This window comes from Indicator indicator, chromosome 28 (genome assembly GCF_027791375.1).
Source record: "Indicator indicator isolate 239-I01 chromosome 28, UM_Iind_1.1, whole genome shotgun sequence".
Taxonomy (NCBI): Eukaryota; Metazoa; Chordata; class Aves; order Piciformes; family Indicatoridae; genus Indicator; species Indicator indicator.
In genome coordinates, this window is record NC_072037.1 from 12249910 (window position 1) to 12262633 (window position 12724).

The 12724-nt window shown below is 48.1% G+C and overlaps 1 protein-coding gene across 1 annotated transcript in view; it reads left to right on the forward strand.

Annotated features, from left to right (window-relative positions):
- The window catches only part of RAPGEF1 (Rap guanine nucleotide exchange factor 1), an 84260-nt gene that overhangs the window by 33129 nt on the left and 38407 nt on the right, over positions 1-12724 (forward strand). Inside the window, exons 3-7 of the mRNA XM_054393261.1 lie at positions 2835-3013; positions 6883-7039; positions 11667-11755; positions 12115-12267; positions 12472-12595. Of these exons, the coding sequence (XP_054249236.1) occupies positions 2835-3013; positions 6883-7039; positions 11667-11755; positions 12115-12267; positions 12472-12595 (702 nt within the window). The remainder of the gene's footprint in view (positions 1-2834; positions 3014-6882; positions 7040-11666; positions 11756-12114; positions 12268-12471; positions 12596-12724) is intronic.

A 12724-nucleotide genomic window follows, 5' to 3' on the forward strand; every position in this document is an offset into this window, starting at 1 on the left:
CTATGCAGTCTGTGAGACTGGAGATTACCAGCCCTGTTGCAGTCAGTTTTCAAGTGTAAATCTAAGCCAAAAATTAAGAAGAGTTTTGAGCTCATTTAGGATAATTCAGAATCTTTCCCAGTTGTTGAACATGTGCAGCATGGACATTCATCTTTCCTCAGTAGGAGGGTGATGAGACTCTGGAACAGGCTGCCCAGGGAGGTTGTGGATGTCTCCTCCCTGGGGGTGTTCAGGGCCAGGTTGAATGAGGCCTTGAGCAGCTGAGTCTGGTTGAGAGGTGTCCCTGCCCATGGTGGGAGGTTGGAGCAGATGAGCTCCGAGGTCCCTTCCAGCCTGAGCCATTCTATGAAATACAGATCAGCATGTTAGGAACAGGTGACTTTTAGTTTCTTTCCATCTCAAAACCAATGCAAGAGGATTTACTGGTGCCCAGTAATGCTCAAGATGGAAAACCTTTTTCAGTGACTGGTTAAGACTTTTTTTAGTGGAAGACAAAACACTTGCAATAGTTTTATGCAGTGAATGCTTCTTTAAACTGGACGCATTTCTGTGCTATGAAATATTGTTGGTTTCTGGCTCATCCCTTATCTATTTTAAGAACTTCTGTCCAACTAATCAATTAATTGGATGGCATCAGCTCATTAGCTTTGTGTGGAGGGATGGAAAAGAGGATATGCCTGGATTGTCATGAGGTTCTCACTGGCTCATAAGCATCAGTTGACAAACTGAAAACAGGAGATTTTTCTGTCAGAAGACACACTTGATCAACCAAATAGCATCCTTTCCTCCCTCTTAAGTACTTAAGATGCTATTTTTGTGCTCTTGAAGTAGATAATCACTGTAGAGCAGAATTAGCAATACCAAAAATTAATGTCAAATCACTAGGTGGAAGCTGAAGGTTATGCAGACATCTCCTCCTGTACCAAGATGTGGGCAACACAGGGGGAGGTTTTTTCAGAGTCTCCTTTTGTCCCTTGGACTTTGGCTTTGATTCTTCTCATAGGACATCTTGGTGGGTGAGAAGCTGGACATGAGTCAGCAATGGGCACTTGCAGCCCAGAAGGCCAGTGGCAGCCTGGGTTGCATCAGAAGAAGTATGAGCACAGATGGAGAGAGGGGATCCTGCCCCTCTACTCTGGGGCCCCCAAGACAAGAGAGACATGGACCTGCTGGAGAGGGTCCATAGGAGACCACAAAGATAATCAGAGGGCTGGAGAAGCTCTGCTATGAGGCCAGGCTGAGAGAGTTGGGGCTGTTCAGCCTGGAGAAGAGAAGGCTCCAGGGAAACTTCAGAGCTGCATTTCAGTATCTGAAAGAAACCTACAGGAAGGCCAAACGAGACCAAAGATGGCCAAAAAGAGCCAAGCAGGGCCAGAGAGCGCCAAGCAGGGCCAGAGAGCGCCAAGCAGGGCCAAAGAGAACCAGATGATGTCCGGCAGCTGGGTACCGAAGGTGCAAAACCTTCACAAGAGGGAATCAGCCTCTCCACAGCCTGCAGGAAACTCTGCAGTGAGGAGGGCACATGCCTGAGAAATGGGAAATGTCATTTTTGACATCAACAAGTTGCCAGGATGGTCCCCAGCAGGGAAGTTTGTGGTGGCTGTGAGCTGCAGAGCAGAATTTGAGGTGTCTGGCAAGCAATGCTGTCAGCGGTGGAGGCAGCAGCAGAGTCTGGGCACTTCCCAGATGAGCTGGAAAATGACAGGGTGGTTTGCAAGATCTTGGATTGGGACTTAGATTGCTAAAGTTGGAGCTAGATGGAACTCAGGACTCTAATCCTTTTATGCAGCTGGCCCCAAATTACTAACCAGTGCTGGCTATAAATTGTTCTTCCCCAAACCTTTTGGGCTGCTGGCCTGATTTAGCAGAAAAGCAGCAGTTTAAGGGCTGACAAGAGTGTGGGGAGCACACAGTGCCCAGAGGTCATTAATCCTTGAAGCAGGATTTACTGAGGAGATAATGGATGAAACCTGATTCTGCTGAGCTCTCTGCTCCTTTTCCAGCACTGTTCAGTAGTTAATTTAAATCTCACTTAGGAGTAACTTGTGGCATTGAAAGTCCTCCAGGCATACTCTGGTAAACTTTTTTAACCAGATCCCCATCTAGAAATCCATGAAGCTATCAGGTGGCACTTTTGAATCTCCTCTCCTAGTGGTGGTGGTGGCACAGAAGTTGGTGACCACAGCTCAGCTTTATCCCAATGAATTGTTCTCTTCTGCAGCATTCACTCACCAGTGCCAAAGCTCAGCTTTTGTGGCAAGCCTGTGAGTTCCCTTCTTCCAGCAGCACCACAAAATGCCTTGGGCTGGAGACTGAGCAGAAAGGAGTTTTCATTTGTGGGTGTATCCCACTTCCATCCAAGCAGGCACACTGGAGGCAGGAGAGTTACTCAATAATACTCATAGAATTGTCAGGGTTGGAAGGGATCTCAAGGATCATGCAGTTCCAACCATCCTGCCATGGACAGGGACACCTCATACTAGATTAGGTTGCTTAGAGCCACATCCAGCCTGGCCTTAAAAACTTCCAGGGATGGATCTTCTACTACCTCCCTGGGCAGCCTGTTCCAGAGTCTCACCACCCTCCTACTGAAGAACTTCTTCCTCAGCTCTAGTCTAACCCTGCTCTGCCTCAGCTTCAAACCATTCCCCCTTGGCCTGTCTCCAGACACCCTCAGGACAAGTCCCTCTGCAGCCTTCCTGTAGGATCCCTTCAGGTACTAAGGTCCCCCCAGAGTCTTCTCTTCTCCAGGCTGACCAACCCCAGCTCCCTCAGCCTATCCTCCCAGCATATCCTCATATTTTTACCCTATCTCCCCTTTTTCCCTCCTCCAGAACGTGTCATGGCTGGAGGAGAAGGAGAAGGAGGTCGTCAGTGCTCTGCGCTACTTTAAGACTATTGTGGACAAAATGGCAATTGATAAGAAAGTCCTGGAGATGCTGCCAGGCTCTGCAAGCAAAGTGCTGGAAGCCATCCTGCCCTTGGTGCAAACTGAGCCACGCATCCAGCAGAGGTAAGTTCCCTTGACTTGGCTTGGACAGACCAGCAGGCTCCCAGCCTCTCCTTCATGTGCCTGAAGGATGACATTGTGCAGGAGAGAGGAGAGGCTGCAGTGGCTAAGGAAGTGACTCCTCTCCTGCCTAATCAGGTGAAAGTTTTCAGACAACCCTGGAAAGCAGATTCTCTGTGCTGAGGAAAGATAAAGCAAATCAGAATGGTTCCAGAGAGCAGGGAGGGCTGATTCCTAACATAAACTTGGAAACTCATCCTTTACTAGCAGGGAGATTCTCCTCAGCTGCCACTCTGTTTGTGCAGCCTGTGACAATATCCTACAAGCTAACAAATCCAATAGCTTTTACCTGGGGAAAAAAAAAAAAGAGTTTATATTGAGAGTAATTCCTTTTTGTGTTCACTTTATCCACCCTGAGCCTGCACTCTTTTAACTGCTTTATGTGATTGTGCTGCATCAAGCACAGAACAGAACAGCTGTACTTCAGTAGATTAACCACTCCAAGTTCAGGCCTCTGCACTCTCCCCAGATTATTTGTTTCATGTTCTAACAGATTATGTGTATTATGTTTTAACCAGTTAGACAGCGGGTTGGAAGCCAGAAGAGAAGTAGAAGTTTGCCAAAGCAAAGCTCAGCATGGGTGACAAAAATTTGTGGAGTCCTCAAGCAGCAGAGACAGAGCTGCTGGAGCAGTTGATGTACACACAACAAGGCAGCACTGGTGACTAATGTGGAGAGAGCAAAATTAGCACAGAGAGAGAAAAGCACCAAACTAGGCAGAGAAATGCAGGTATTTGGTTCCTGAAATCCTGCCAGTTTGGTTTGTCCTATTTGTTTTGCCATGAAGCATCTCTCCAGGGTTTGTTTCTAATTGCTTATTTCAGTTGTAGTGCAAGTAGGAGTTGTAAGGTGGTCCAGACAGCAGCAGGGGGGCCAAATATTTTGCAACCAGGGGTGCTTTGTTGTGTTAGGTAGGCCAGGGTTGCATCTGGCAGTACAAAATGAAAGAGGCAATGAGTGAGTCTCAGAGCTGTGTCTGGGACAGGAGAGAGCCAATTTAGGTTAGATCTGTAGAAGTCCAAAGAACAAGAGCTGTTAGAATGGGAACATTCATCAAGGCCTTGGATGCAGGCACAAAAAGAGTTTTTTCAGCTGCTCTCAGGTTTCCCACAGCCATTGAGTTCTGACAAGCACCTGCTTTCACTTCATAAAAGCCAGAATGAACTTTCCTCTTACACCAGGAGAACACAGAAAATGTCAGCAAATATTCTTAGGCTGGAACATGTCATCTTCAGAGCTGCTTGCTTTGATTTGTGCAGCCACTGGGTATTCACTGGATGATCTTCCCTTCCAAGATTATATTGGGGAAATAAATATCAGTTAAGTGGGCTTGGGCAGCAGCAGTGTTTCAGGCACTGCTGTTCTTCCAGTTGCTGACTCCCTGTCTGGTGGCAGTGAGCTGGGGCAGCCTTGCCAGCTGCCTGTCTGTATTCAGCAGAAGTCATAGATGCACAGAATGGCAGGACGGTTAGACTGGATGATCTCTAAGGCCCCTTCCAACCTCAGCCATTCTATGATTCTGTGAATGGTTTGGGTTAGAAGAGACCTTAAAGCTCATCCAGTTCCAACCCCCTGACCTGGGCAGGGACACCTCCCACCAGCCCAGGTTGCTCAAGGCCTCATCCAGCCTGGCCTTGAACACCTCCAGGGAGGGGACAGCCACAACCTCCCTGGGCAACCTGTTCCAGTGTCTCCCCACCCTCACTGTCAAGAATCTCTTCCTAATCTCCAACCTAACTCTGTCCTCCTCAAGTTTCACTCCATTCCCCCTCATGCTGTTCCAGCAAGCCCTTTAGTCAGTAGTCAGTGGAGTCCTCTCCGTGGTGGGAGGTCTTTCTGGACATGCTGTGTCCCCCAGCACAGATGCCAGGTGGATGTTCTGCCTTGTTGAGCCTCGCAGACAAATCCAGGGCTCTGGCATGCTCAAAGCCATATCCTCTCGTGCCCACCTGTGCACTTCATGTCTTTTGAGCAGTGGCAGGCCACAAAGAGGTGGTTCTGGTAGCAAATCTCCCTCATGAAAAGTGAGCAAAGCTTGTGGCAGTGTGGAAGAAAGCCCTGCAATTGTTGTTGTGCTTCTTTTTGCTTTAGGGGGAAGCATTTGCATCAAGGAAAAAAAAAAAGTAATTAAATCTAGCACAAAATGGGCTTTCAATTACTGCTTCCTTAGGAGGAAGCAGGCTGAAGATTAATGGCAGAGAAATCAAAGGCTTGGAAAGAGCTGGGGGAGGGCCCTGTTTAGGAAATATCTCCTACCAAGCTAATTTCATTTGAAATTGGAACAAGTGGCAGGCAGCAGGCTTTAAAAAAGGACAACAAAACCCCAAGCAACCAACCAAAAAAGCACTTCCATTGTTTGTCTGCCCTGAGTGGAACTTGACAACAGTTTTCCCCTGTCCTGCAAACCTCATTCACCTAAAGAACCTCACTGAAGCTTGTGGCCTGGATTCTCCTCTCCCAGATAATGAAAGCACTGGAGTGAAGCCACTGGAAAATGGATACCAAAGAGAAATGGGAAACCTAGGCTGCACCCAGAGGAGTGTGGGCAGCAGGGCAAGAGAGAGGATTCTGCCCTTTGATTCTGCTCTGCTGAGACCTCACCTCAAACACTGCGTCCAGTCCTGGTGTTCCCAGCAGAAGAAGGACAGAGAGCTGCTGGAGAGAGTCCAGAGGAGGCCACGAAGATGATCCAAGGGCTGGAGCAGCTCTGCTGTGAGGCCAGGCTGAGGCAGAGCAGGGTTAGAGTGGAGCTGAGGAAGAAGTTCTTCAGTAGGAGGGTGGTGAGAGTCTGGCACAGGCTGCCCAGGGAGGCTGTGGCTGCCTCCTGCCTGGGGGTGTTCAAGGCCAGGTTGGATGAGGCTGAATCTAGCTGAGAGGTGTCCCTGCCGATGGTGGGGAGATTGGAGCAGATGATCTCTGAGGTTCCTTCCAAGCTGAGCCATTCTAGGATTCTATAATTTGGAACACTGCTGTCAGTGTGATTGTGAGATTCCAGCTTCTCTCCCCTGTCTGTGGTTTTGATGCGGTGTGAGATGGATTTCACTTCACAAAGAGCTGTCGAAACACTGCCATCTCACACACCTTGGGCAGTGCTGAAGTCAGGGTTTGCACAGCCAGGGAAATGCCTCTGAGCACTGTTAGTAGAGTTAACTTTTATTTAGAGTTGTCAGCCTTCCAGCAGTCTCTCTGTCTCTTTTTTTTAACCCCCTTCAGAACAATAGCTTCAATTCTGTTTCTCATTAAAAACAAAACAAAGCAACACCCTTCCTCTTCCCAACCTGAAATTCATTCAGTTCCAGTTCTGTGAAGGAGCAGGGTTTAATTACCTGCATTCAGGCATTATAAACAGTGAGGAAATGATTTGTAAAGGAAGGAGTACAGTCAGCTCTCAATTATCCCAGACATTTTTGAGGAGAGTTAATAAGGAAGAGGGAAATCGTAGATAACACTGCAATAATAGAACCTAGACTTCAAGATAGGGCTGAAATATTTACCTTTGAAGTTAAGACTTAGGATGGAGCTGTAAATGAAAATGGAACACAGGTTCTTTTTAGCATGGCTGTGTTAACCTGCAGCCCAGAATGCTCCTTCTGTGAACTGAGAAGGAGCTGTTGGCCTGTTTGGTGCTGGAGGGCAGGGCATCAGCTGCAGCAGAGGAGAAACCTGGGCTTTGTCACCTGCTAGGCACAAATTGTGAGTGGCAGAGAGCAAAGGAGAGCAGGCATGTTTTTAACAGGGTGGAATCACTTGATAGCAGCTCTGCAATTTCATTTTGTTCTTTCTTCTCACCTCTCCCCTCCCCTGCCATCCAGTTCTGCCATCTCGTCCTGCTACAGCCGTGTCTACCAGAGCCTGGCCAACCTCATCCGCTGGTCAGATCAGGTGATGCTGGAAGGGGTGAATTCAGAGGACAAGGAGATGGTGACAACAGTGAAAGGTGTGATAAAAGCTGTTCTGGATGGAGTCAAGGTATGTGAGCCAAGTCTGGTAAACTGCATTCTATGAAGTAACCAGGAATGTGTTGTAGAAGAGATCTTGTTGAAAGAGGTTTTTAAGGGCAGGTAAAACATCAAGATCTTGTTCTTGCCTTCAGTAAATTACCTCTTAAGCCACCTGCTCCATAGTGAAATGATCCTGCTTGGAGGGCTGCTTAAAGATGAGCACAAACAGTCTGGCTGTCAGCGTGCACTCCTGCAAGGCTCACCCTGGTGCTGGGGTGAATTGGAAGAAGCAATAAATCTTCCTTGAGCATTGTGTTGAAGCCTCAGCAGGTCATTCCCAGTCTCCCCTGCAGATCAGAAGTCAGAGTTTGCATATTTTCTGTCTCAGCAAAATAGAATGGAAGTGCTTCCTGCCAATGCCTCCAGGGAGTCCAGGCTCCATCCCTGAACATGAGTGTCAGGGGATTGGTCAGGGCTACATCACTGCCTCCAGCAGCTGGCTTAGGGTGTGGGACAGGTGATGAGCTCAGCTCAGTTTTCTGGAGACTCATTTCACGTAACTCATGGCAACATTTAACAGAAACCTTTGGATCCTTTGTGAGACCTGCCTGTAGCATTCCCTCCCTGCCCCACCCATGGAAAGTGCTGGCTTTCCTTCTACCTCCCAGGGACCTTTTTGGTCCCCACCATTGCCATTCCTCAGGCTTGTCTCTGGGCTGCTGCTGGCCACAGAGGCTGCTCCTAGTTGCAAGTTTGCTTGACCTGAGCTCAAGCACCAGCAGAGCAACCATCACGTGTGGAACAGGTTGTCCAGAGATGTGGTTGAGGACCTATGCCTGGATGTGGCCCTGGGCAGCCTGCTCTAGTTGGAAGTGTCCCTGCTGACTGCAGGAGGGTTGCACAAGATGACCTTTGAGGGTCCCTTCCAACCCAGTGCCATCTGGGAATCTGTCTCCTGGGAATCTGATTTTGAAAGCTAGAGAAAGTTAAGCCTCTTTCAACAGCAAGGCTGAATCTCAAGGGAGGAATGTTGAGATGAAGCACAGAAGGAAAGCTGGGGCAGAGTTTTGTGCAGCAGGTGTCTCACCTGGATCAGTGCAGCAGGAACAGCATCAAACTCAGCTTAGTTTTTATGAACTGGGGCTGAATGCAGAAGTGAAGTAGATCTCCCAAGCTCTGGCTGTCAGTCACACATTCAGGACCCTTGGTGTGCTGTTTGCATGCTCTGAATATCTCTTTCATGGTACTCAAACACAGATACTAAAATCTACTCTTACTCATTGAGCCTCTGGAACAAATATCTTTGAAACAAACCATTCCCAGCACCTAAAGCCGACAGCTTTCCCAGGATTATTTTGCACAGCACGCCCTTTAACTTTAAGCTCCAGATTTGAAAAGTAAAGCTGGTCTTAAATTTGCACAGCAGGAGAGAGAAAAAGAGTTTAGCCTCAAGTCCCAGCTGCTGCTGGTGTTGGAATTCTGCAGCCATTTGAAGTCTGTGCTGTGATGTCTGAGCTGTGACACCAGCAAACAGCCAGGCAGTGCCTGCTGGCACTCTGCACAGTCCCATGGGGAGCTGTGGCATCAGCAGGTCCAGGAGGGAGCTGTGTAGTCTCATTGCATGCCACCTGGACACCCACTGGCCATTCATCTCAAGCACTACTTAGACCCCTGGTCCCTGTTGCCTTCCAGCCAAAGAGGTGTGATGGGTGGAAGGTGTCAGGCTGGAAGTGGTGCCAGCATGGCCAGGCAGTGGCCTGAGCTGTGGAACCCTGCTGGGACCATGCCTCTAGCAGGCTCTGCTTTGTTGTTAGAGTTATTTTGGCCTCCCAGTTGGAGCTGGCTGATGTCTGATCAGCTTGGGGCATGGCCAGAGCAGACGTGTGGCTGGCTGGTGGGTGAGCTGTGTGCCCATCAGCAGGGCAGCACTGGGAAGCAGAGTGACTCCTAGTGAGGAACAAGGGTGTTTTGAGAAGGGCCAAGCCAGCTTTCAGATCTGGAAGCAGAACTGAGAAGCTGGACACTTCTCTGCTCCACAGAGCCTTTTTTGGCTTTCTGGCTTGTGTACACACAAGATCCACTTCCACATTTCAGTGCCTACTTCCTCCTTTATTTCCAGAATTGAGCAGAAAGGAGTCACCTGGTCACTTGTGCTACTTCTGGCTTGATCTCAGCTTTTAGTGCCTTGCTAGGCACAGGTCATCAAATCATTTGTGTTGGAAAAGCCCTTGGAGATCATCAAGCCCAACCATTCTCCCACTCTGCCAAGGCTGGTACTAAACTTCAGCACCACACCTCTGCATCTTTTAAACACCTCCAGGGATGGGGATTCAGCCATCTTCCAGGGCAGCCTGTGCCAGTGACTGTATAAAAAATAAACCAAATCCTCATTTTCGTTATGTAACTTCTTAAAAATCCATCTCATTTTGGAATTTCCAGCTTGCTGAAGTAGCAGAACTTTGTTGGAGAGGCTTTAATTATCTCTAATTACTGCTGCAGGAATCTCTTTACTTGCTGATAAGGAATAGCACAGTGTGCATCTGGCTGGGTTTGGAGCTGTGTATGCACCAAAGATCTGGGCTTGATTGTGGCTGCCCCCTCCCTGGAGGTGTTCAAGGCCAGGTTGGATGAGGCCTTAAGCAGCCAAGTCTAGTTGAGAGGTGTCCCTGCCCATGGTGGTGGGGTTGAGGTAGATGATCTCTGAGGTCCCTCCCAAGCTGAGCCATTCTGTGAGTCTATGAAACTGAACCTTTTGTAAAAACAAGAGAAATGGAATAGTTCTCTTCCTTGGAAGGGTGATGCCAATGACACTCCAGGTGCAGTTACTGCACTGAGAGCCCTGACAGTTGTTTGCAAGCTCAACAGACATGGACATGGAAGTGGTACTGGAATGATGGCACTGGACTTCAGGCTGAGAGAAAGAAAAGTTAATAAATAAACAGAAAGAAAGAGAAGAAGGAGAAGAAGGAAGGGAGGCAGGAAGGAAGGAAGGAAAGAAGGAAGGAGGGAAGGAAGGAAGGAAGGGAGAAAAAGAAGGAAAGAGAGAAAGAAGGAAAGGAAGAAGGAAGAAAGGAAGGAAAGAAAGGAAGGAAGGCAGGAAAGAAAGGAGGAAAGAAAGACTAGAAAGAAGGAAAGAGAAAGAAAAAGAAAAAAGGAAAGAAAGAAGGAAAGAAGAAAAAGAATGAAAGAAGGAAAGGAAGAAGAAAGAAAGGAAAGAAAGACAAGAATGAAAGAGAAAGAAAAAGAAAGAAGGAAGAAAAAGAATGAAAGAAGGAAAGGAAGAAGAAAGAAATGAAAGAAAGACAAGAATGAAAGAGAAAGAAAAGGAAAGAAAAAAGGAAAGAAAGAAGGAAGGAAGAAAAAGAATGAAAGAAGGAAAGGAAGAAGAAAGAAAGGAAAGAAAGACAAGAATGAAAGAGAAAGAAAAGGAAAGAAAAAAGGAAAGAAAGAAGGAAGGAAGAAAAAGAATGAAAGAAGGAAAGGAAGAAGAAAGAAAGGAAAGAAAGACAAGAATGAAAGAGAAAGAAAAGGAAAGAAAAAAGGAAAGAAAGAAGGAAGGAAGAAAAAGAATGAAAGAAGGAAAGGAAGAAGAAAGAAAGGAAAGAAAGACAAGAATGAAAGAGAAAGAAAAGGAAAGAAAAAAGGAAAGAAAGAAGGAAGGAAGAAAAAGAATGAAAGAAGGAAAGGAAGAAGAAAGAAAGGAAAGAAAGACAAGAATGAAAGAGAAAGAAAAGGAAAGAAAAAAGGAAAGAAAGAAAGAAGGAAAGAAAGGAAAAGGAAAGACAGAAAGAATTGATCCCATAGAGGTCCCTTTGCATAATATTTTGGAAGCCAGTCCTGGCAGGAGGCACTGCCAGTTTTCCAGCCTGCCTGTATGAGGCCTTGTGCTTTCATCTGCGAGCTGTGGATCTATTTGTCAGCCTCAGCCATCCATAAAATGTTCTCTCCATCTTGCTGGTGTGAGTGATTGTTGTTTTGACTGCTGGCAGACTTGTAACTGAGGATTATCATGCCCTTATCTCTTTATCCAGAGCCTTATCTGCCTCTGCCAGCTAGGCTGCAGTGGTTCTTTGGGTGATTAAGTCTTGCATCGCTCACAGGTTGAGAAGATGGCTTCAGGGCATCAGGCTTTTTAATCAAGGTGCTCACTCTTTAATTGGTTGTTGGGCATCTGACAGAAAACCTGCTTCTTGAAACAAATATTTGCTTCTTTATCGAATGTACAGCAATGATTCCGTGTTTTGTGCAGGCTGGGTGAGGCACTCCGCTCTGCAGGGCTCTCCTGTGATTAGATTTATGTGTGCAAAGTCAACTGATCATCATCTAGGGTGTCGTGGGGCCTGGAACATGTTCATGGTGATGGAGGAAAGAGGAAGCAAAAAGACACAGGTGTGGGTTTGTGCAGAACCCCTGCAGGGCTGGCCTTTGTGGACTGTGTGCTCCTGGGTGAGGCTGCTCCTCAGCAGCTGTGCTGCATCACCTCTGCTCTCTGTGCCAGCCTCACACCCAGCTCAGCATTCTCTGTGTCTGTGCCACCCTTAATCCATGACCGGGGTAACCAAGAGTTAACTGCAGTACCATCCCTTTCTGTCCCAGCATGTTGGAGTACAGCCTTCAGCAGGTCATTTTCTCTCTTTCTCCTCTCCATCCATCAGGAGCTGGTCAAGCTCACCATTGAGAAGCAGGAGCATCCCTCTCCCACAAGCCCAGTGAAGCCCAGCTTGCCAGCATGTAAATCCGACAGGTGGGTGACCAGCAGGGGTTTCTTCTTTGTGCAGAAAGGACCATTTCTGGCTGCTGAGAACTGAATCACAGCATTCAGTTACTCTTCAGAGAGGGCAGCCCCGTGTGCTCGAGGTAGCCTTGCAGTGGGGCCAGTTAAAGGGCATCTGCTCTGGCAGGGAGGATGCCCAAATCTGGCAGCGAAACGTGGCTCGGCTGTGCACGTTGTGTTGTGTATGGAGATGGAATTCCACCTGCAGGTGTTGCCTTCTGCTGGAGGTGTCTCTGCTGTTGCCCATGAGTTGTAGCGTGTGTTAAGCTGTCAGTGTGCTGCATGCCAGCTGGGCTGCATGACTGCAATCTGCATTCTGCTTGTTGCAGCCCCTCAGAGCTTCCCCTCACAGAGCGAGAAATGGAGATCCTCAACAAAACGACTAACATGACCCAGTCCAACGAGCTGCTGACTGACTCCATGGATGAAGAAGTTGCACCTCCCAAACCCCCTCTGCCCAGCATTCGTGTGGCAGAGAACAGGTAAGAGTGGCCATGGCAGGGGGGTTGGAACTAGATGGCCTTTAAGGTCTCTTCCGACTCAAACCATTCTGGGATTCCATGAAGAACCTGTGAGCTTTGAGCCTGGAAAGCCAGAGGCTTGCTGGATAAACAAGCTTGGGAAGCTTCAGGAAGTCTCTTTGGTGGAAGAGTGATGGAAGCATCCATGCCTGTTGTGTCTTGCAGCCCTCCACCAGCATTGCCCCCTAAAAAGCGGCAGTCAGCACCTTCCCCAACCAGAGTGGCAGTCGTGGCCCCCATGAGTCGAGCCACCAGTGGGTCCAGCTTACCTGTTGGAATCAACAGACAGGTAAGGGCTTGAGCCCCTTGAGAAAGCCCAGGGAAATAAGCTGGGAGTGACAGCAAAAGCTGAGAGAGCTGCTGGGAGCTGCAGCCAGGCGTTCCCTGCACGCCTCTGCTCGTCCCAACCAGCCCTGCA